This window comes from Limanda limanda, chromosome 9, assembly GCF_963576545.1.
Source record: "Limanda limanda chromosome 9, fLimLim1.1, whole genome shotgun sequence".
NCBI lineage: Eukaryota > Metazoa > Chordata > Actinopteri > Pleuronectiformes > Pleuronectidae > Limanda > Limanda limanda.
In genome coordinates, this window is record NC_083644.1 from 18,841,096 (window position 1) to 18,865,184 (window position 24,089).

General features: G+C 39.9%; 1 protein-coding gene and 1 long non-coding RNA gene across 5 annotated transcripts; both read left to right on the plus strand.

Moving 5' to 3' along the window:
• Positions 1 to 8,708: 8,708 nt before the first annotated feature.
• LOC133011157 (uncharacterized) lies at positions 8,709 to 11,986 on the plus strand. 2 transcript variants are annotated; one of them, XR_009680724.1, is made up of 4 exons: positions 8,709 to 9,142; positions 10,195 to 10,299; positions 10,493 to 10,977; positions 11,927 to 11,986. It is a non-coding gene; the product is annotated as an uncharacterized LOC133011157 (long non-coding RNA). The 2 variants fall into 2 exon arrangements; XR_009680723.1 differs by lacking the exon at positions 8,709 to 9,142 and having other exon boundaries at positions 10,023 to 10,299.
• Positions 11,987 to 15,771: 3,785 nt separating this feature from the next.
• On the plus strand, positions 15,772 to 23,465 carry LOC133011158 (uncharacterized). 3 transcript variants are annotated; one of them, XM_061078864.1, is made up of 9 exons: positions 15,772 to 15,874; positions 17,530 to 17,634; positions 19,290 to 19,394; positions 20,270 to 20,335; positions 20,712 to 20,967; positions 21,100 to 21,243; positions 21,592 to 21,726; positions 21,990 to 22,094; positions 22,869 to 23,465. In XM_061078864.1, exons 1-9 carry the CDS (start codon positions 15,794 to 15,796, stop codon positions 23,087 to 23,089), a joined length of 1,218 nt encoding a protein of 405 aa, XP_060934847.1. In that variant the 5' UTR covers positions 15,772 to 15,793; the 3' UTR covers positions 23,090 to 23,465. The 3 variants fall into 3 exon arrangements, with proteins under 3 accessions (XP_060934847.1, XP_060934846.1, XP_060934848.1); XM_061078863.1 differs by having other exon boundaries at positions 20,712 to 21,243; XM_061078865.1 differs by lacking the exon at positions 21,100 to 21,243 and having other exon boundaries at positions 20,712 to 20,784.
• The last annotated feature ends 624 nt before the right edge of the window (positions 23,466 to 24,089 follow it).

Sequence of the window (24,089 nt, forward strand, 5' to 3'; positions counted from 1 at the left end):
TCTCAGGGGGAGAATCCTCCGGCCCGCAGCAGAGAAGCCTCACAGCTGTCCAACTCATCCGGAGAGTTACAGGCTTACTCCAGACATTTGTAGTCCTTGTACGCGTTCCTGCAATTCATGGCAGTAGTATCAGACGCCCCCCAAAAAACTACACTTCCTCGCCAGGAATAAAAGTCTTTCCACAGCACAGGGTAATAAACACATAACCTCCTCACAGACCTTTCATAAATTCACCAAGTTGCGGGGAACAAACAGCATGTACTATAATCATTCTCCAGTTGTAACGCTAACACACGCAGCACTGAACTAGAATGGCACTCAGTCGAGCACATACCTCCACCAAGGCCCAACAGTCGCACTAAATTCAATCAAGCTGCACCCAATTTCACACACCCAGAGATATCAGCTGCCTTGATGTTCCCATATAGACCCTTGAATGTATTCCCAGTGAAGATGGGAGAAAATATCAGAGTTAAAAAAAAGATTCCTCTATTTCCACTTCAATCTGAAGCTGCACCAAATTTTTCAAAACTTGTCAGAACCAGTTCTTCCCTGTCCCAAACCACATCCTCTCTTTATCCCCTTTTCAAAAGTGGTTGTACATGTTAGATATTTATGTATGTATTTATATATATATATAAACTCCTGATCAAAATCTTAAGACCAGTTAAAAAATTGCGTGAATTTGCATTTTGCACTGTTGGATCTTAGGAAGGTTCTAAGTAGAGCTTCAAAATGCAAAAAGAAAAAATGGGAACAAGAGACCAAAAGTTGTGAGCAGGCAATTTATTGAAAACAACAATTTTACTCAAATAGGCTGTTCATCAGCTGATCAAAACTTTAAGACCACAGCCTTTAAAAGCCAAAATCTGTTCAAAAATTTGGATTCCATGTAATTTCCTGTCAAGTAATCACACTGTGAAGATCTCTTGATGGCAAAGGCAAAAAAGCTCACCGTCTTTGAACGTGGTAGGATTGTTGAACTGCATAAACAAGGCCTCTCACAACGTGCCATCGCTGCTGAGGTTGGACGCAGTAAGACAGTCATTTTGCATTTCTTAAAAGATCCTCAGGGTTATGGAACAAAAAAATCAAGTGGTAGACCCAAAAAAATCTCACCAGCGCTGAGCCGGAGGATCCGAATGGCGGTCCGTCAAGACACGGGACGATCCTCGTCCCAAATTAAGGTCATTACTGGTGCTGACTGCAGCCCAATAACCATCAGAGGGCATCTGCGAAGGAAGGGCTTCAAAAACAAGAAACGTCTTCAAAGGCCACGTCTCCTTCAACGCCACAAAATTGCTCGTTTAGACTTTGCAAGGGAGCACAAACATGGGACATTCAAAGGTGGAAGAAAGTTTATTCTCTGACGAGAAAAAATGTAACCTTGATGGTCCTGATGTCTTCCAACGTTACTGGCATGACAAGGAGATGCCACCTGAGATGTTTTCTACGCGGCACAGTGGAGGGGGCGCCATCAGGATCTGGGGTGCTTTTTCCTTCAATGGAACAATGGAGCTCCAGGTTGTGTAGGGGCGTCAAACAGAAGCTGGCTACGTGGAGATGTTGCAGCGGGCATCCCTCACGTCTGTGTGGTAACGACTGGGTTTTTCAGCAGGACAACGCTCCAATTCACAATGCCCGTCTGACCAAGACTTTTTTCCAGGAGAATAACATCACTCTTTTGGACAATCCTGTGTGTTCCCCTGATCTTAATCCAATTGAGAACATTGGGGGATGGATGGCAAGGGAAGTTTACAAAAATGGACTTCAGTTCCAGACAGTGGATGCCCTTCGTGAAGCCATCTTCACCACTTGGCGCAACATTCGCACTAGCCTTTTGGAAACACTTGCATCAAGCATGCCAAAACGAATTTTTGAAGTGATCAACAATAATGGTGGAGCTACTCATTACTGAGTCAGTTTTTGACACTTTAATTTCTGTTTTAGGAGGTTTTTGTTTTTTTTTAGCTGTGGTCTTAAACTTTTGATCAGCTGATGAACAGCCTACTTCAGTTAAATTGTTGTTCTCAATAAATTGCCTGCTCACAACTTTTGGGCTCTTGTTCCCATTTCTTCTTTTTGCATTTTAAAAACTCTACTTAGAACCTTCCTAAGATTCAACAGTGCAAAATGCAAATTCATGCAATTTTTTAACTGGTCTTAAGATTTTGATCAGGAGTGTATATACTGTATATGTAAAAGTAGAACTTTTTTTTTTTTTTTTTTCCGTGTTTTATGGAAATATGTTCTTTTGTTTTGGTTTAATTACTGCACGCAATCCAACAAAAAGATAGACAGGGTTAAAAACATATGATGATCATATATGGCTGTCTGACCTTTTAGTGATGCTATATTGGTTTCTCTTATTAACTGTAAGTGATGCTTGAGTTATCATGTGATCATTTCAGCCGACCGATTTTCACCATGTTCACGAAACACATCTTGCTGCACATCTTGTGGGAGGAGAGGAAGACGGTCCCTCGTCAGAGTCTCCTGCAGAACACGCAGGCTCCGCCACAGGATGCATCATTTCATTTAATGTCACTTTAGAGCTGTAATTTTTTCCACAGTCATGCCAATTTCCTATTATGAGTTAGTGTGTGGTGAAATGAGAAGAGGATATCAGAGCAAAGAAATGTAGCAGCAACATATGGATGATGTCAGGATTCATGTTTTAATTTCGTAACACGACTATAGTGAACGCAGCTCTTGATCCACTTTGTAAGGGAACAAGATTGCCTTGATCTGTAACATGTGGAAACATTGCTTATCATTAAATTTACGATGTGAAAAAAAACACAGTAGATGGGTGTAAATATCCTGAAAACTACGACGGCACTCAGTGAAGTTCATTCCACTGCTGAGGCCCGACAGACCCCTTAACTTCAAACCAGCTGCACCAAATTCCACACACTAATAGATATCACTTCCCTGTAGATGTTATAAAGATCCATGCATTTTTCAGGGAATCAAATTGTCACAACCTGGTCTTATATACATACTTTATGTAAAAGTATTCAAGTGGTGCACTCTACAAAGTTGAAACGGATCATTGGGCTTTTAATAAAATCCAGTGGGTCTGTTTGGTCTTTGTAAATGAAAGCAGCTCTTTGGTGGTTTTGGTCAGTCTCCACTAAATCTGGTATGTTATCAATGTATGATCCAGAATAATGTAAAGAATTGCACCCAGTCGAGATCATACCTCTGCCAAGGCTCAACAGTCTCAAAATTAAAACAAGCTTCATAGCAAAGGCTACATTAATTACATTGGTGGTAGTGGCAGGTTAACAGGGTCTCCATGAATTACACTCATTTAATGATGTCTGAATCTTTACATCAAGATTCACACGTGATTCTCTGAGAAATTAATAAGGGAAAAAACAAATTCACTTGGATCCATTTCTTGATTTGGATTCACACCTAAATGTCCTTCCACATCCTTCCACCAGGTTCTGTGGTAATCCGCCTGGTAGTTTTTGCATAATCCTGCTAAAACATAAAAACAAATGAAAATTCTAACAAGCACTAGGAACTTTTCAAACACACACACACTCACACACATGCTCACTTAACAAATAAAAGCATTTTCTCCTAAACTTTTATGATTGAAATGCCCTCCGTCTCTCTGCGACTTATCCCCTCATCTTCTCTCTCACTGTTTCCCCAGCTTCTTTTGTTCTTTCTATCTTTTCTCTCACGTTCCTTCTCACACCATCTCTGTCTGTGCTTTGGGCTGTGGAGCAGAGTAAGAGACCAAACCAGGGATCTGCAGCAGGCTGTGGACCATCTGTTAAACATTTTTCTTTAATCACTCCGTTGTTTCTTTCCTCCTTTTGTTGTTGCCTTCTCACATTCAGAACACATAGCAATTAACCTCAAAAATGTGAAACCTTTGTGTGTGTGTGTGTGTGTGTGTGTGTGTGTGTGTGAGAGAGAGAGAGAAAGGGTTAGAGAGAAAAGAAGAGAGGAAACAGACGGACAGCAACAGCAGAAAGCTCTGCAGGAAGATCAAGAAACCGGCTCAAATTCAGCTTGTGAGCTTATGGACGGGCTAGAATGGGTGAGGCTAATAAGTCAGGGCGTGGTGGCCAACAGAGAGGGAGCCAGGCCAAGGATGACAATACCAGAGTGCTATTACACCAAGATCAGGACACCAACGTTTGTGAGCACACGTTCAGATTGTTCCCCTTGCTGATTATTCACTATACATCAACATGTTTTTTCTCTGGGGCCCTTTTGTCGTCCTCTCACCGTCTCACGGCCACTGTGACTTTCACTTCTCACTCATAGTGAGGAATTTCTGCAGAGGCCTGACTGCTTCAGATTTGAATTTCCTGAGGTTTTTGATTACTGTCAGACAGGGACAAAAACCACTGCAATGTCTGCCCCCCCCTCCCCCCCCCCCCCCCACACACACACACACACACACTCACACACACACACACACACACACACACACACACACACACACACACACACACACACACGCACTCACACAATCACACACACACACACACACACACACACACACACACACACTCACACACACACTCACACACACACACACACACTCACACTCACACACACTCACACAATCACACACACACACTCACACAATCACACACACACACACACACACACACACACACTCACACACAAATACAGAAAGAGAAACAGAGAATGAGCATGCAGGGAAGGGGGTGTGGGTTGGAGTTGGGGATTGGGGGGGGGCGCCATAGGACTGACTTTGACACATTCCTGGCCGATGGCTCTGATACTCTCTCTCTCTCTCGCTCTCTTTCTCCCACTTTCTTTCTCCCCCCCAAACTCTACCCTTCCAGTCCTTCTTTCTCCCTCCTTCTTGTGGTGAGTCGAGCAATTCTTTCCAAACAAGAGCAGCCTCATCTCTGATCCAAACTCTCTGGCTTTGATTAGCTGCTTAATGAGCCTGCCGATGGTATGCTGTGGTCAACACACACACACACACAGTGGTGAAAGCACATACACACGTACACACACACACACACACACACACACACACACACACACACAAAGCCAGTTTGTGCATCTGAATGCAGCGTTGCACAGAATTATAAACAAAGCCCACATGCTCTGGTACAATCAGCCAGGCTCTGGCTCTGCTCCACCACCTAGACACTCTCTCTCTCTCTCTTTCTCTCCTTCGCTCATGCTCTCTCTTTGTCTCTCTGTCTTACTCAATCTGCTTCACACACAACCAGCTTACTCAAACCCTGGCTTGCCTTTATTGGCCTGGCATATACTCTGAATACACACAACAAAAAAAGCACAACACCCACTTCAGTACCCACTGGATATCCTCTCAGTCCTGGTGGCGGAGTTGAACGGGAGAGGTCAAGGGAAGTGCAAGATCTCTTTCCTCTCCTCCTCCAAAGTGTCCACCCTTGTAAAATATCACTGCGAGCAGGTGACAAGAGCACTACTCCCTTTTCTGTCTCGTGCACGTACACACACGCAGACACACAAACCTTAACTCTGCGCAAAGAGTAATTCGCTGGACACGAAGCCCCTCTCCGCATCTCTGAGCTGCGATTTGTCCAGAGGAAGCAGACACATCTTCTCCCTCTCCTGGAAGAGACATAATAGAGAAAGATAAAGTTTGACAGAGGAATGCAGAGTAGAAATATGAAATCACAGGCGAGAGGTAACACAGGCGTTGATAGCAGCGGAGACTGGAGACGGTTCACTAGGGGGCTTTAAATGAAATAGTTGTGTGTCTGGTAGTACATTTTTTTTTCAGCCTGCATCTAAAGAGGAACGAGGGATGTGGGACAGAGAGGCGAACAGGAGATGTGGAGCGCAGAGCGAGCAGAGCATCCCAGTTCAGATGATGCCTGCAGACTGATTCATGCTAACAACCCACTCACCAGTGACAGGAAGACAATGAAAGAGAGAGAGAGAGAGATGGAGAGAGAGACAGAGAAGGGGACAGAGATACTGTAAGTCTATAGTCTGTCACCTCCGAGGGGACTTATGAACGACTGAGGACAGTCGGAGGAGTGGAGCGGCCGGCGTGAGGAGAACCAGACAGCATGGAGGCAGGGTGCAGAGAAATGAACCAGGGCGGGAGGGAAGGAGAGAAGGAGTATGAAAGGGAAAAAAAGGAGGGAGAGAGTCCGGGCCCACATGTGAAAGTCATTACTCAGACTCAAGCTCTAACACAACATTTCTCTTCCCTGGCCTGCTCCCTCGCTCTCTCCTCTGAGAAGGGGGCGTCCAAACGGTTGGTTATAGGAAAGGGCCATGGATGAGGAAAAGAGAAGGAAGAGATGAAGAAGAAAGGTGTTTTCCCGAAAAACGAAATCTAGAGTGTTCATCCCTACAGCCCTGGATGCTGCCCGAGTTGTGCGCCTGCGTTAGAGCACGTGCACACATGTGGTACTAGATGTGAGCGTGCCGCTGGTTGCACATTTCCCTCTCCCTGTGCTCCCCTGAACCCTACGACTCTAGTCCTTCGTTCCTCTTCCCTTTTTTTTCCTGAAGGGGCCCACTTCCTGTAACAGAGGATAAAAAAAAAAAAAAAAATGACAGAACGCGATTGGCGCCCATGGAGCAACATCTGGGATCGCTTTAGACGGAGGGGGGAGGAGACTGGAGCGAGTACAGGGCGCTCTGATGGGGTAGAAATAGAAAGTTGAGATGAGGAAGAGAGGAAGAGGAGGGATGGAGGTGGACGGAGGGAGGTGATTTTTTTTAGCTGGAGCAGATGAGGAAGGGTTGAGGAACATGGAGAGCGGGAGAGAGCGTGTGTGTGCAGGAGAAGCGGGGAGAAACTGCAGACCACTCCAAAGTTGATTCCCAAGGGTCCCATCAACCCATATATGGCTGCTAAGTTCCTCCCTCAATCCCTTTCCTTCTCTCACTCCCCTTATTTCCTGATGCCTTCCCCAAGTGAACAGGCAGATCCCTAGCTGAATGAGTGAGTGTGCCACGTCAAGACTGGATACTACGCCGCCACACAGCCCAGCGGACGGCCGACCCGAGGCCCAAGAACGTCTCCACAAAGGAGGGACGCCTGGTTGGAGTGGAGGTCCGATGCATGTGTGAGACCCCTCGCCCTCGGACCCTGCGCTGACTCAGGACCAGGGAGAAGAGAAGGACGGAGGGAAACCGTTCGCTGGCCTCGGCCGCCGCCACTGGCAGGACTGCTAGCAAACAAACCTGAGGTGGAAAAACGTGAGGAATGGTCCTGCTCCGTCATCCCAGTGTTCAGACTACCTGTTCAGGATCTTACTGGTGTACAGTAGTCTGCACATTGGTTAGACTGTGCAGGGAAGAGCTGCGGCAGCGAGACTCAGGTCAAGACTCAAACCTGCATGTGCATTCTACTCTGAGGCGATAACCGTCTAACATAGGGCTCCTGTATATTCTGATGTTTCTCATTTGCAGGACGTGCAAACGCCATTAAATGTGCAACCAGCTTTTGTGTCTTCAAACAGTTTAACCTCTACCTTAAGTCACACTTTGTGCCATTCATTGTGTAGCATTTGTCAGCTTTAATCAAATTATTGGAAGGTGGTATGCACATTCAAGGCAAATGTATATATACGCTTTAACTTGTAACTGATGGGAGGCTCCACACTTTCCACAAAGAGTGCCTCATGTTGAGTTTTCTGAGTCTATGCATGTGTAATTGTGTTGATAACGTTTGTGTTCACAGGCATCGCCGCATCGTGTGTGTGTGTATGTGTGTGTAGGTCATATTCCCACTGGTGTCAGGGTGGTCGTGAAGCATCATACATCAGAGCTGTGGTGTCTGAGGCTCCGTCTCCTATAGACTAATGGATTTGAGATAGGGACCAGGCCTCACACGCACATGCACACGCACACGCACACGCACACACACACACGCACACGCACACACACGCACACACACACACACACAGGGGAGTGTAGATAAAGTGTATGGGCAAGAACTGTCTGTTTTTCTTCAGGCTGCCTGGTGGAGCCCTGGCAGTTGAGGGGTCAAAGGAATGTTTGTCTGTTCAGTGTGCTGTGGAGATTTAACTCCAATACCAGGTCAGTGCAGGGTTCATGTTGTAGAAGACAGAAAGATGAATGTATGGTTTTAGAAGAAGTGTATAGAAACGAACCTCACAAGGATGGAGAGAGGAGGTGGGGAAGGGGAGTCGATGGGGGAGAGGGTCATTTTGTGCGGAGGAGTTGAGAGGGAGGAGAGGAGGGTGGGTGTTGGTCGGGGGGAGTCAAAGGGGGGAGGTCTGCAGTGTAGAAACAGCCATGTGGGATTTCTCTGGGCAGATCTTGGAAGCTGGTGTTTGGACAAAGCTTCAGATTTTTTCCAGCCAGGAATGTGCACAGTCCCAGGGAGACTGCCAACCACAGAAAAGGGGGAGAGAAAAGAAGGGAGGAGGGGGCTAAGACACAGAGAGGGAGAAAGAGAGAGAAAGAAAAAGAGAGAGGGAAGAAGAGAAGGAAGGAGGAAAAGCAGCAGAGGTGAAGACAGAGAAAATAAAGGGGAGGAGGGCAGCAGTCGAAAGAAAAAAGAAACGTCTGTAGAGGTATAGCGCGGGCGGAGAGAGAGAGAGAGAGAGAGAGAGAGAGGAGAGAGAGAGAGAAGGCGGGAACTGTGAGAGAGAAGAAGCAGGCGCTCAGTGTTTGACTGCGTGTGTGTGTGTGTGTGTGTGTGTGTGTGTGTGTGTGTGTGTGTGTGTGTTCTGGTAATCATCACACCGCGGGGACCGGTGACTGTTTACACAGTCACGTCATGGGGACCGGTTGCGGTGTGGGGACCGAAATGCCGGTCCCCATGAGGATTACCCTTTTAAATGAATACTAGAGCTACTCTGAAGGTGCCTGTGAAGTTTGAAGCATTGGCCCATATTACATGTTTTTTGGTAAATGTTAGTGTGTGAGCATTGCTCAGTAGTGTCCCTACTTTTTCTAGCTAGTACTGCACCCACTGCTTCACACACACACATCTTCCAAATATGGTTGGGTGCCACCCACTTCCTGGTCCCCATTAGTAATGATTAAAGCAGCGATGACATTTTCAGCAATCAACAGTAAAAGAAGACTTTTTGCTGGAGAAACTAGCTAAGAAGATAAGAACTTGTGCAGAGGAGCAAAAGTAAGACATAAGGTAAGCACAGTTGTATCTTAAATAAGTATAAGCAGTGTTGAACCCTCAAATTACATTAATTACCATTACCTAGCTAGCATGATTAATAGCTCTGATTAGCTACAAAGGCTAAGTGTATGACCTCAAATGTTTTACTGCGTTTCTCTAACTACTTGCAAGCATGATGCATATGTGAAGGAGTTTATGTGCAGAGGAAATGTAACCTGGCTGCTCTGGATAACCTCTATTTGGAAGCTGGTTATGAACAGGCCCTTTAAACTTTTCTTATTTAACAATGGGCACGTTCATGTGGAAGAGGCAGAGCAGGTTATTAAAGCATCATGGTCAGAGGCATACATCTGGAATTAAATGATAGAAGGAGGATTCAGAGCCGGCGAGTAGGAAAGTTCATAGTGTTTTTAACAGCTCACAGACGTGAGACTGGGAGAATAAAAATATCTCAGCATGAAAAATCTCCCTTTTGACTCTTTGTTGATAATGTGGACATGTCCAAATGCTTGTAACATTGGTGTACATGCAAAACAAAATACAATGACTATTATTTTGCCATCATCTTCGATGTGCTGTAAACAAAAATACTATGCTCTCTGCTACTGAATGTGTACATCATGTCATGCCTCTGGCTTGCTCTACCCAGGCACGTCCTCCTGTCTGAATTCTCCTGCTGTTTTCTTTATATGTGAAAGCCATACTCCTTCACAATTATTCAGACATTATCATTTCTCATTTAAGCTGTTTTCAGGCATGACCTGCAGGTAAAATCCAAATAATTGGCTACAGTATTGACCCAGTTTACCTTTCACACATGCACAAGACAGATATACAGTACATATATGTTTGTATGTGTGTAAAGTTTATGCAACAACTCACAAGAGTATGCATCACCCTGTAGGCAGAAACTATACTCATGACAAAGAGTAAAGGAGAAGGTTTCTGTAGTTGAATTTTGCAAGAAAAACAACCCTCATGAGGATTGAGGCAACAACAGCAATTTTTAATACCACCAGTCTTACTAAGCAAGTAAACAATTTTTTTTTAATCTTTTCCTGCAGAAATGGCACCATGCATCAGCCCCTTTCAGGATGCAATTCAACATGTTATTTCACAGACTGACAAAATCTGCAAATTAGAGGTCCAGTATATTAATGCAGTAAAAGGTGAGGTGGTATCTGCTGTAAATTATCAATAAATAATTATCATTTAAAATCTAAAGAAAAGCTCCAGAATACATTTAATATGGACTAGAATGCTGGTCAGTTTTGGTTTGTTTTGTATTATATATCAGCATAAACTCATTGTTAACAAATATAATTAATGGATCTTTATTGAAAATGTTTTTATTGTTTACAGGACGTGGCGTATTTGCAAAGGGTACAATTTGTAAAGGAGACTTTGTTGTACAATATAGGGGGGATATGATAAGTGATGCAGAATCACAGAGAAGGAGAAAACTTTACCACCCCTCATGTGCTGCATTCATGTTTGCCTTCAAGTGGAGAGGGAAAACATGGTGGTAAGACTTAAGAATACCTAAACTAGACTCCATATACTATACTAAGCTCTACTACGTGGGTCTCTGATTTTATCGTGATATATTGTGACATTTGTATTTTTTCTTTTCCAATTTTTCCAATTTCTCAAGTGTTGATGCCTCCAGAGAAGATGGCTCAATTGGGCGACTAGTTAATGATGAACACAGACGTCCTAACTCGAAAATGAAAAAAATGTATGTTAATGGAGTACCCCACCTTTGTGTATTTGCCCTGGATGACATCAAAGAAGGAGAAGAAATCACCTATGATTATGGAGGTGAAGACTGCCCATGGCGAACACAAGTATGTTGCAAACACAGTAAATACAATGAGTCAAGTATGACAACATTTTAGTAGAATGAGAAATATGTGGAACTAATTTGGCTGTATTCATATTTGCAATAACCATGTACACTATACATATACAAAAAATACCAGGATTGACACAACTTGTTTGGATTTTAAGCTGCAATGCATGAGTGACCACTAATTATAGTGAAAATAACAGGAACATGTAATTACAAACAGGAATCTGATTTACAAAAGTTTTAAGGAGCTATTGAAGGTCAGTTTAGATTATTATAGATATTATGTTACTGCACTGAATGATCCTCTTTTAACACTTCATCCTAGCAGGGTTGTCTACAAACCTCTGCTAGCAGCCTGAAGCTGTGCTTTTGATTTATATGTGAAATAGTGCAGCGTGTCCAAGCTTTTCAATTTCCATTGGATGAATGGAAATGTCATTGATTCACCTGCATTAGCATAGATGAGATTATGATATTATAGGTTTGTCACTTTAGTGACTGCAAGCAATAGCTTTGGTTAATTTAGGATCTCAACAATGTTTTTACAATGACATCTCCAGGAAAACCTTTTGTCGCTTCTGTTTAAATCGAATACTACTGATGACGTGGCGGGTTTTTGCGATGACCACTGATTATGTAATGGCTCTTGAAGGGCTGTCCCAATTTGATGGGGAAGATTTCAACCACTACCCCTTATAACTGTTTCAAGGGGCAAGATAACCCTGTAAAACAAGGGATAGGGTTAGGGAGAAGGGGCGAAATGGGTTCGGGCATAAGCACAAAGCATTGAAATGCTATTACTTTATATGGTAAAGAATCAGGGTCATATTCTAAATGTATTCAGTCTCGCTTATGACATGGATGTAATCTGAAAACTTTGTCTGAATAGAAATATTACAATATAATAGAAGTTAATGTTTGGAACGTTTTACTTTTGTTTACAGACGACCAGCATCACTGTTGACACCATGGAGGAGGATGACTCTGATCCTGTTCACTCAGAGTCTGATAGATGGTGCCTTTGCGCCAAAGACCACACCTGAAGAGGTAAGTTCATGTCCATCACTATTTTTTCATTATTTTGTTACTCTATGTTCAGAGTTCGTGTAGAAACTGTGTGTGAACAATTAGGTTAAACTGGTCCCCACAATGAACTATAATGTTGGGTGTAAAATGTCCCCACAAAGCCTGTGTTAAGTTATGTGAATGAGAAAGAGCTTCAATGGTCAGAAGTAATGTAAATTGGTATACAATGACATTTCAAGTCATACATCTTGAAGGTTAGTGTTAGAGCTATATTCATGCTAGATTTCAAACCTCACAGTATTTTCTTTCTTGATAAATTATCACTCTACATTTTGGAGTCACGAGGTCCCCACAAGACACCTTCTGACAGTGTGTAACCACAAAACACCTTCTGAGAGTGTGCAAGTAAAAACAGTTTTTGAAAAGTTAGATGAAACTGGTCCCCACAATGAACTTTAATGTAGTGTGTAAAATGTCCCCACAAAGCCTGTGTTAAGTTGTGTAAACGAGAAAGAGCTTCACTGGTCAGAAGTATTGTAAATTGGTATACAATGACATTTCAAGTCATACATCTTGAAGGTTAGTGTTAGAGCTATATTCATGCTAGATTTCAAACCTCACAGTATTTTCTTTCTTGATAAATTATCACTCTACATTTTGGAGTCACGAGGTCCCCACAAAACACCTTCTGACAGTGTGCAAGTACAAACTGTTTTTGAAAAGTAAGATAAAACTGGTCCCCACAATGAACTATAATGTTGTGTGTAAAATGTCCCCACAAAGCCTGTGTTAAGTTGTGAGAACGAGAAAGAGCTTCACTGGTCAGAAGTAATGTAAATTGGTATACAATGACATTTCAAGTCATACATCTTGAAGGTTAGTGTTAGAGCTATATTCATGCTAGATTTCAAACCTCACAGTATTTTCTTTCTTGTTAAAATATCACTCTACATTTTGGAGTCACAAGGTCCCCACAAGACACCTTCTGACAGTGTGTAACCACAAAACACCTTCTGAGAGTGTGCAAGTAAAAACTGTTTTTGAAAAGTTAGATAAAACTGGTCCCCACAATGAACTTTAATGTTGTGTGTAAAATGTCCCCACAAAGCCTGTGTTAAGTTGTGTGAACGAGAAAGAGCTTCACTGGTCAGAAGTAATGTAAATTGGTATACAATGACATTTCAAGTCATACATCTTGAAGGTTCGTGTTAGAGCTATATTTATGCTAGATTTCAAACCTCACAGTATTTTCTTTCTTGTTAAATTATCACTCTACATTTTGGAGTCACGAGGTCCCCACAACACACCTTCTGACAGTGTGCAACCACAAAACACCTTCTGAGAGTGTGCAAGTAAAAACTGTTTTTCAAAAGTTAGATAAAACTGGTCCCCACAATGAACTATAATGTTGTGTGTAAAATGTCCCCACAAAGCCTGTTTTATTTAAATTGTGTGAACGAGATAGAGCTTGGCTGGACAGGAAGAAATAGTTGAAAATTAATTCAAGCTTCTCTTCTCTGGAGTTTGTTTTATGTTAATAACAGGGTGTTTCTCATTTTAGAGGTAAAATCTCAATGGTCAGTCTTTTTGAATGTCAATGTATTATATACATTGAATGAACCATTAGTCTCTTATGTTTAAATTTCTTGAAATAGTCATACAATTTGTTGTTACAGACGACCAGCATGACTGTTGACACCATGGAGGAGGATGACTCTGATCCTGTCAACTCAGAGAGTCTGATAGATGGTGCCTTTGCGCCAAAGACCACACCTGAAGAGGTAAGTTCACGTCCATCACTATTTTTTCATTATTTTGTCACTCTATGTTCAGAGTTCGTGTAGAAACTGTGTGTGAACAATTAGGTAAAACTGGTCCCCACAATGAACTATAATGTTGTGTGTAAAATGTCCCCACAAAGCCTGTGTTAAGTTGTGTGAACGAGAAAGAGCTTCACTGGTCAGAAGTATTGTAAATTGGTATACAATGACATTTCAAGTCATACATCTTGAAGGTTAGTGTTAGAGCTATATTCATGCTAGATTTCAAACCTCACAGTATTTTCTTTCTTGTTAAATTATCACTCTACATTTTGGAGTCACGAGGTCCCCACAAGACACCTTCTGACAGTGTGCAAGTACAAACTGTGTGTGAACAAGTAGGTAAAACTGGTCCTCACAATGAACTATAATGTTGTGTGTAAAATGTCCCCACAAAGCCTGTGTTAAGTTGTGTGAACGAGAAAGAGCTTCACTGGTCAGAAGTATTGTAAATTGGTATACAATGACATTTCAAGTCATACGTCTTGAAGGTTAGTGTTAGAGCTATATTCATGCTAGATTTCAAACCTCACAGTATTTTCTTTCTTGTTAAATTATCACTCTACATTTTGGAGTCACGAGGTCCCCACAAGACACCTTCTGATAGTGTGTAACCACAAAACACCTTCTGAGAGTGTGCAAGTAAAAACTGTTTTTGAAAAGTTAGACAAAACTGGTCCCCACAATGAACTTTAATGTTGTGTGTAAAATGTCCCCACAAAGCCTGTGTTAAGTTGTGTGAACGAGAAAGAGCTTCACTGGTCAGAAGTAATGTAAATTGGTATACAATGACATTTCAAGTCATACATCTTGAAGGTTGGTGTTAGAGCTATATTCATGCTAGATTTCAAACCTCACAGTATTTTCTTTCTTGTTAAATTATCACTCTACATTTTGGAGTCACGAGGTCCCCACAAGACACCTTCTGATAGTGTGTAACCACAAAACACCTTCTGAGAGTGTGCAAGTAAAAACTGTTTTTGAAAAGTTAGATAAAACTGGACCCCACAATGAACTTTAATGTTGTGTGTAAAATGTCCCCACAAAGCCTGTGTTAAGTTGTGTGAACGAGAAAGAGCTTCACTGGTCAGAAGTAATGTAAATTGGTATACAATGACATTTCAAGTCATACATCTTGAAGGTTAGTGTTAGAGCTATATTCATTCTAGATTTCAAACCTCACAGTATTTTCTTTCTTAGTAAATTATCACTCTACATTTTGGAGTCACGAGGTCCCCACAAGACACCTTCTGACAGTGTGTAACCACAAAACACCTTCTGAGAGTGTCCAAGTAAAAACTGTTTTTGAAAAGTTAGATAAAACTGGTCCCCACAATGAACTATAATGTTGTGTGTAAAATGTCCCCACAAAGCCTGTGTTAAGTTGTGTGAACGAGAAAGAGCTTCACTGCTCAGAAGTAATGTAAATTGGTATACAATGACATTTCAAGTCATACATCTTGAAGGTTAGTGTTAGAGCTATATTCATGCTAGATTTCAAACCTCACAGTATTTTCTTTCTTGATAAATTATCACTCTACATTTTGGAGTCACGAGGTCCCCACAAGACACCTTCTGACAGTGTGTAACCACAAAACACCTTCTGAGAGTGTGCAAGTAAAAACTGTTTTTGAAAAGTTAGACAAAACTGGTCCCCACAATGAACTTTAATGTTGTGTGTAAAATGTCCCCACAAAGCCTGTTTTATTTAAATTGTGTGAACGAGATAGAGCTTGGCTGGGCAGGAAGAAATAGTTGAAAATTAATTCAAGCTTCTTTTCTCTGGAGTTTGTTTTATGTTAATAACAGGGTGTTTCTCATTTTAGAGGTAAAATCTCAATGGTCAGTCTTTTTGAATGTCAATGTATTATATACATTGAATGAACCATTAGTCTCTTATGTTTAAATTTCTTGAAATAGTCATACAATTTGTTGTTACAGACGACCAGCATCACTGTTGACACCATGGAGGAGGATGACTCTGATCCTGTCCACTCAGAGAGTCTGATAGATGGTGCCTTTGCGCCAAAGACCACACCTGAAGAGGTAAGTTCATGTCCATCACTATTTTTTCATTATTTTGTCACTCTATGTTCAGAGTTCGTGTAGAAACTGTGTGTGAACAATTAGGTAAAACTGGTCCCCACAATGAACTATAATGTTGTGTGTAAAATGTCCCCACAAAGCCTGTGTTAAGTTGTGTGAACGAGAAAGAGCTTCACTGGTCAGAAGTATTGTAAATTGGTATACAATGACATTTCAAGTCAAACATATTGAAGGTTAGTGTTAGAGCTATATTCATGCTAGATTTCAAACCTCACAGTATTTTCTTTCTTGTTAAATTATCACTCTACATTTTGGAGTCACGAGGTCCCCACAAGACACCTTCTGACAGTGTGTAACCACAAAACACCTTCTGAGAGTGTGCAAGTACAAACTGTTTTTGAAAAGTAAGATAAAACTGGTCCCCACAAGGATCTTTAGTGTTGTGTGTAAAATGTCCCCACAAAGCCTGTGTTAAGTTGTGTGAACGAGAAAGAGCTTCACTGGTCAGAAGTATTGTAAATTGGTATACAATGACATTTCAAGTCATACATCTTGAAGGTTAGTGTTAGAGCTATATTCATGCTAGATTTCAAACCTCACAGTATTTTCTTTCTTGATAAATTATCACTCTACATTTTGGAGTCACGAGGTCCCCACAAAACACCTTCTGACAGTTTGCAATTACAAACTGTTTTTGAAAAGTAAGATTAAACTGGTCCCCACAATGAACTATAATGTTGTGTGTAAAATGTCCCCACAAAGCCTGTGTTAAGTTGTGTGAACGAGAAAGAGCTTCACTGGTCAGAAGTAATGTAAATTGGTATACAATGACATTTCAAGTCATACATCTTGAAGGTTAGTGTTAGAGCTATATTCATGCTAGATTTCAAACCTCACAGTATTTTCTTTCTTGATAAATTATCACTCTACATTTTGGAGTCACGAGGTCCCCACAAGACACCTTCTGACAGTGTGTAACCACAAAACACCTTCTGAGAGTGTGCAAGTAAAAACTGTTTTTGAAAAGTTAGACAAAACTGGTCCCCACAATGAACTTTAATGTTGTGTGTAAAATGTCCCCACAAAGCCTGTGTTAAGTTGTGTGAACGAGAAAGAGCTTCACTGGTCAGAAGTAATGTAAATTGGTATACAATGACATTTCAAGTCATACATCTTGAAGGTTCGTGTTAGAGCTATATTCATGCTAGATTTCAAACCTCACAGTATTTTCTTTCTTGTTAAATTATCACTCTACATTTTGGAGTCAGGAGGTCCCCACAACACACCTTCTGACAGTGTGCAACCACAAAACACCTTCTGAGAGTGTGCAAGTAAAAACTGTTTTTCAAAAGTTAGATAAAACTGGTCCCCACAATGAACTATAATGTTGTGTGTAAAATGTCCCCACAAAGCCTGTTTTATTTAAATTGTGTGAACGAGATAGAGCTTGGCTGGGCAGGAAGAAATAGTTGAAAATTAATTCAAGCTTCTTTTCTCTGGAGTTTGTTTTATGTTAATAACAGGGTGTTTCTCATTTTAGAGGTAAAATCTCAATGGTCAGTCTTTTTGAATGTCAATGTATTATATACATTGAATGAACCATTAGTCTCTTATGTTTAAATTTCTTGAAATAGTCATACAATTTGTTGTTACAGACGACCAGCATCACTGTTGACACCATGGAGGAGGATGACTCTGATCCTGTCCACTCAGAGAGTCTGATAGATGGTGCCTTTGCGCCAAAGACCACACCTGAAGAGGTAAGTTCATGTCCATCACTATTTTTTCATTATTTTGTCACTCTATGTTCAGAGTTCGTGTAGAAACTGTGTGTGAACAATTAGGTAAAACTGGTCCCCACAATGAACTATAATGTTGTGTGTAAAATGTCCCCACAAAGCCTGTGTTAAGTTGTGTGAACGAGAAAGAGCTTCACTGGTCAGAAGTATTGTAAATTGGTATACAATGACATTTCAAGTCATACATATTGAAGGTTAGTGTTAGAGCTATATTCATGCTAGATTTCAAACCTCACAGTATTTTCTTTCTTGTTAAATTATCACTCTACATTTTGGAGTCACGAGGTCCCCACAAGACACCTTCTGACAGTGTGTAACCACAAAACACCTTCTGAGAGTGTGCAAGTACAAACTGTTTTTGAAAAGTAAGATAAAACTGGTCCCCACAAGGAACTTTAGTGTTGTGTGTAAAATGTCCCCACAAAGCCTGTGTTAAGTTGTGTGAACGAGAAAGAGCTTCACTGGTCAGAAGTAATGTAAATTGGTATACAATGACATTTCAAGTCATACATCTTGAAGGTTAGTGTTAGAGCTATATTCATGCTAGATTTCAAACCTCACAGTATTTTCTTTCTTGATAAATTATCACTCTACATTTTGGAGTCACGAGGTCCCCACAAAACACCTTCTGACAGTTTGCAATTACAAACTGTTTTTGAAAAGTAAGATTAAACTGGTCCCCACAATGAACTATAATGTTGTGTGTAAAATGTCCCCACAAAGCCTGTGTTAAGTTGTGTGAACGAGAAAGAGCTTCACTGGTCAGAAGTAATGTAAATTGGTATACAATGACATTTCAAGTCATACATCTTGAAGGTTAGTGTTAGAGCTATATTCATGCTAGATTTCAAACCTCACAGTATTTTCTTTCTTGATAAATTATCACTCTACATTTTGGAGTCACGAGGTCCCCACAAGACACCTTCTGACAGTGTGTAACCACAAAACACCTTCTGAGAGTGTGCAAGTAAAAACTGTTTTTGAAAAGTTAGACAAAACTGGTCCCCACAATGAACTTTAATGTTGTGTGTAAAATGTCCCCACAAAGCCTGTGTTAAGTTGTGTGAACGAGAAAGAGCTTCACTGGTCAGAAGTAATGTAAATTGGTATACAATGACATTTCAAGTCATACATCTTGAAGGTTCGTGTTAGAGCTATATTCATGCGAGATTTCAAACCTCACAGTATTTTCTTTCTTGTTAAATTATCACTCTACATTTTGGAGTCACGAGGTCCCCACAACACACCTTCTGACAGTGTGCAACCACAAAACACCTTCTGAGAGTGTGCAAGTAAAAACTGTTTTTCAAAAGTTAGATAAAACTGGTCCCCACAATGAACTATAATGTTGTGTGTAAAATGTCCCCACAAAGCCTGTTTTATTTAAATTGTGTGAACGAGATAGAGCTTGGCTGGGCAGGAAGAAATAGTTGAAAATTAATTCAAGCTTCTTTTCTCTGGAGTTTGTTTTATGTTAATAACAGGGTGTTTCTCATTTTAGAGGTAAAATCTCAATGGTCAGTCTTTTTGAATGTCAATGTATTATATACATTGAATGAACCATTAGTCTCTTATGTTTAAATTTCTTGAAATAGTCATACAATTTGTTGTTACAGACGACCAGCATCACTGTTGACACCATGGAGGAGGATGACTCTGATCCTGTCCACTCAGAGAGTCTGATAGATGGTGCCTTTGCGCCAAAGACCACACCTGAAGAGGTAAGTTCATGTCCATCACTATTTTTTCATTATTTTGTCACTCTATGTTCAGAGTTCGTGTAGAAACTGTGTGTGAACAATTAGGTAAAACTGGTCCCCACAATGAACTATAATGTTGTGTGTAAAATGTCCCCACAAAGCCTGTGTTAAGTTGTGTGAACGAGAAAGAGCTTCACTGGTCAGAAGTATTGTAAATTGGTATACAATGACATTTCAAGTCAAACATATTGAAGGTTAGTGTTAGAGCTATATTCATGCTAGATTTCAAACCTCACAGTATTTTCTTTCTTGTTAAATTATCACTCTACATTTTGGAGTCACGAGGTCCCCACAAGACACCTTCTGACAGTGTGTAACCACAAAACACCTTCTGAGAGTGTGCAAGTACAAACTGTTTTTGAAAAGTAAGATAAAACTGGTCCCCACAATGAACTATAATGTTGTGTGTAAAATGTCCCCACAAAGCCTGTGTTAAGTTGTGTGAACGAGAAAGAGCTTCACTGGTCAGAAGTAATGTAAATTGGTATACAATGACATTTGAAGTCATACATCTTGAAGGTTAGTGTTAGAGGTATATTCATGGTAGATTTCAAACTTCACAGTTGTTTCTTTCTTGATAAATTATCACTCTACAGTTTGGAGTCACGAGGTCCCCACAAAACACCTTCTGACAGTGTGCAAGTTGTAACTTTTGAAAAGTTAGATAAAACTGGTCCCCACAATGAACTATAATGTTGTGTGTAAAATGTATGAAATGTATTTTTTGTAGATTGTGAATTCAGACTTAGTTTAGCAGAGCAGACACAACTTTGGTCTCAAATATTCTTATATGTACTTTACTATATTATTTATTGTGCATGTGCCTTTATTTACAGATTACAGAGTTCGAAAATGAAACTGAGACTTTTGTACCAAAACTAAGACGGACTAAAAGTATTCTGGTAAGTACTTACTGTGAGTTGACATCATTCACAAATAACTTCCAATAATTCAGTGGATTATAATTTAACAATATATATAATGTAGTCTGTAAAAAATAATCACTTTAAGTTGAACATCAATTTTTTCAAGTTGATGCAAGTTGATATAATCTTATTTTTTTCAGAACAGTCAAAATACCCTGTTTATTATTAATATAAACTGCTAAAATAAACAAATTATGAAACAAAACTTGCAAAACAGCCAAATGAGATGATGGTTTAATTGATACATCAACACTGTTAACAATTTTAATTTGGTTCTGTTAGGTTACTGACTAATTTCTAATCTAACCATTACAGCTCTACATATTTATAATGTTTTCATTAATTTTTTTAGATGAAAGACACAGATCTGGAAGATTCTGAGCTATTTGATTCGTCATCAGAGAGTGCAGATGACTACGTACCAGGTACCAAAAGTGACAGTGATCCGGATAGCTCAATAGGCCCCCCTGTCTGCGATTCTACAACACCAGACAACATGATTTTGGACAGTCACAACATTACACCTGAAGCCCCCAGAGCAGTAGAAGAACCCTGTTCAAGTCAGACCATAAACGACAGCGTCGTTGTCAGTTCATTTAAAAAAAAAGGTGGGAAGGGTGTGTATGACAAAAAACATTATTGCTTGTATTGCAGTAAGCCTATTTCAAAAATTGCAAGGCATCTAGAGCGTGCACATGAAGATAAATCAGATGTGGCTAAAGCTCTAAGCTTTCCAAAAGGTTCCAAAGAGAAAAAAAGACACCTGGATTATATTGGCAACAGAGGAAACTTTGCTCACAATGCAGCAGTTATGGAGTACGGAAAGGGTAAACTCGTGCCACGACCGCCTAAAGGGTTGGATGAAATTGGAATAGATCCAAATGGTATGTTATTTTATTTCACTTTTTTGTTTGTTTTTGTTCATCATTTATTCATTTCGCATGGTTACACTGATGTTTGTGTGATATAATTGAAGACCACTAAGTGCTTTACAGTACAGCTTTGTCATTCACCCATTGACACACACATTTATCTCGAAATCAATCGAAAATAAAAATTAACAAACATTATTTATTCATCTTTTTAATAATATGTAGTTTAAAAAGTGTACTCAACACTTGAATGGTTGAATACACTTTTATTAATTAAACTGAATTTTCAATTTTGTATTATCATTATTCTGTAGTACATATATGTCTTTAAAGTGAAATTCTTTTTTTGTTTTTTCATAGAACCACATACAGAGGAGACATTTCCTCATACCGAAAGGGATGAAATGCTGCCACAACCACCCAAGAGACAAAATCCACACTCATCAAGTGATGAGGTACCTTCAGAATCCTGCAGAATGAGGCCTTCCTCAATAGGTGACCTCATGACACTTCTCTTTTATCTTTTGTATGTCAGTATTGATTATGTATGCTTCTTTCTTTATATTAATTGTTAGTGTTTTAATTATAGAAATGTCCAAATGTTTTAAAATGTGTCATAGCAGCCATATGGGAACAGAAAAAGAAACAGCACACCTTCAAATCCCCGACCATGTTAAAGCTGTTTATAATTTTGTCATTTAAAAATTGTCCCTGGAAAATGTTGTTAAAGTTTTACTTCTTTTTTTTTTCTTTTATAGCACCACCAGCAGAGGAGTCACTTCCTCCCACTGAGAGGAATGAAATGCAGCCACAACCACCCAATAAACCAAAACCAGTCAGTACGATGAGGCCTTCCTCAAAAGGTAAACGTTTGACATGTAGTACCTCTTGTCTTTTTAATGTCAGTATTTATTATGTTTGCTTCTTTCATGGATATTAGAAATATATAGAAATTGCCAAATTTGTTAGATAGCAGTCATAAAAAAAAGACCAGATCAGAGTCTGTTTTCGGTGTTGCCCATTTAAGATGTTGCCACCAATACTTTGCCGCATAACTGTTGCTGCACCCATTTATTTTAGTTTTATCTGTATATTCAGGCCTGCAATAGTCTGATAAAGGGTTTTTAGGCTGATTCTATAGTCTATTAGGTGCTTAAAGTAGGACTCATAACAGTAACAGTTTTAATAGTATAAACATACAAACAACAACTAGCCCCTATACCAACCACCTGTCCTGGGTACTCACAAATCCATATTTAGATAGATTAATGAGTGAATGGGTACATTGTGTTTATTTATCCAACAGATCCAACATTTAATAAATACATTATTGTCTTCATGACAATTTTGAGAAATAGATGTCAGTAAATGTGAGTCCATGTCAGTGACCAGAATTAACAGTTTATTTTTTAATATAACACAGCATGTACAGCTTATAAGAAAATGGAATCAAAATCCTCTTTCCCACTGACCATTTCAGGCAGAATGCACAAATCAGTGCTTTCTTGGCAATGTAATTGTATAAATTAGTTTTCTTATACTTTAGAAGCTAGTTTATACTGTACAGAACTTGTAACTTTGGATTATAACTCTTACACACTTTGTCATTACAAATTTGTTTTTCTGACCACTTAAAGGTACAACTGCCCAAAAGAAGAAAACACCCTGGAAGCAGACAGAGGTGGAGGCAGTGGAAAGCCACATGAATCGATTCATCACATCTTGTATTGTTCCAGCAAAGTTTGACTGTGAGAAGTGTATAAGAGCTGAACCAGAAGCTCTTAATGACCGGAGCTGGCAGAATGTGAAATTCTACATATATAACCGCATTACAGCCAACAAGAGGAAATTTAGTTAATAATAGGAAGATTACCACCTATCTGGTATGGCAGATACTAACTTGGTCTACTGAAAATGTTTATTTACTATGACTAAGGCATTTAAAAAAAATGTATTTTATTGTTCTGTTCTGAAGTGCCAATAATAGCCAACATTTTTGTTATTTTAAATTCTAAAATATATATATATATTTTTTTTTTTTACTAAAAGAGTTATGTTAAAAGGAAGGATCGGTAAAACTTGAGATTTTATTTGTTTACAAAAAATCCTGTCTTTCCCTACAACTCAGATAACTTGAATTTTGTCTTTCATTCGACCAAATATTTTGAAAGTGATTGAATAGCAGTAAGCTGTTGCTCTGCAGTTGGCTGTAATTAAAAATATCTTACAAATTTGACTGAATAAGATTTATTCTTTGTACGGATGTAGATAGATGTCACTGTTTGATATGTTAATATTCACTTCAACCGCATAACACTAATAGTCCTATCAAATTCTGCTTCATTGTAAGGCAGAGTTCATTAACAGCAAGATGTTCTGTGCAAAGTGATGCTTTGCATCCCTATCACCATTTAAAGGCCTCATGTTATATCGCTACATTATCTATCAACAACTGAGCCAAGATTGATTTTTCTTCTTTGGTTTAGACTAAACAAACTGCTCTAACAAATGTAATAATGGAAGGACTTACAGTATCAGTAGTAATATATATATATGTAATAATGCGTTATTGAAGCAAGGTCCCCATCAGTCTTATGACAAGTTGTGTGAGTCATGCAAATGATATGTAAATAAGGTCCCCATCAGCCATACCTACCCGTTTTTTCTTCGGTCCCCATTTTGCACAGTCAAAATACTACTTCATAAATTTAGATATTTTAAGTTGTGTATGTACTAACAGAATTTTTTTTAGTGCCCCTGATTTTTTTCATACCTCAAATACCTCTAGAAAGGGTGGTCCCCACAGATGATGACAACAAGTTCGAGGCCCGCAGACCATGGAAACCAGTATGTGTGTG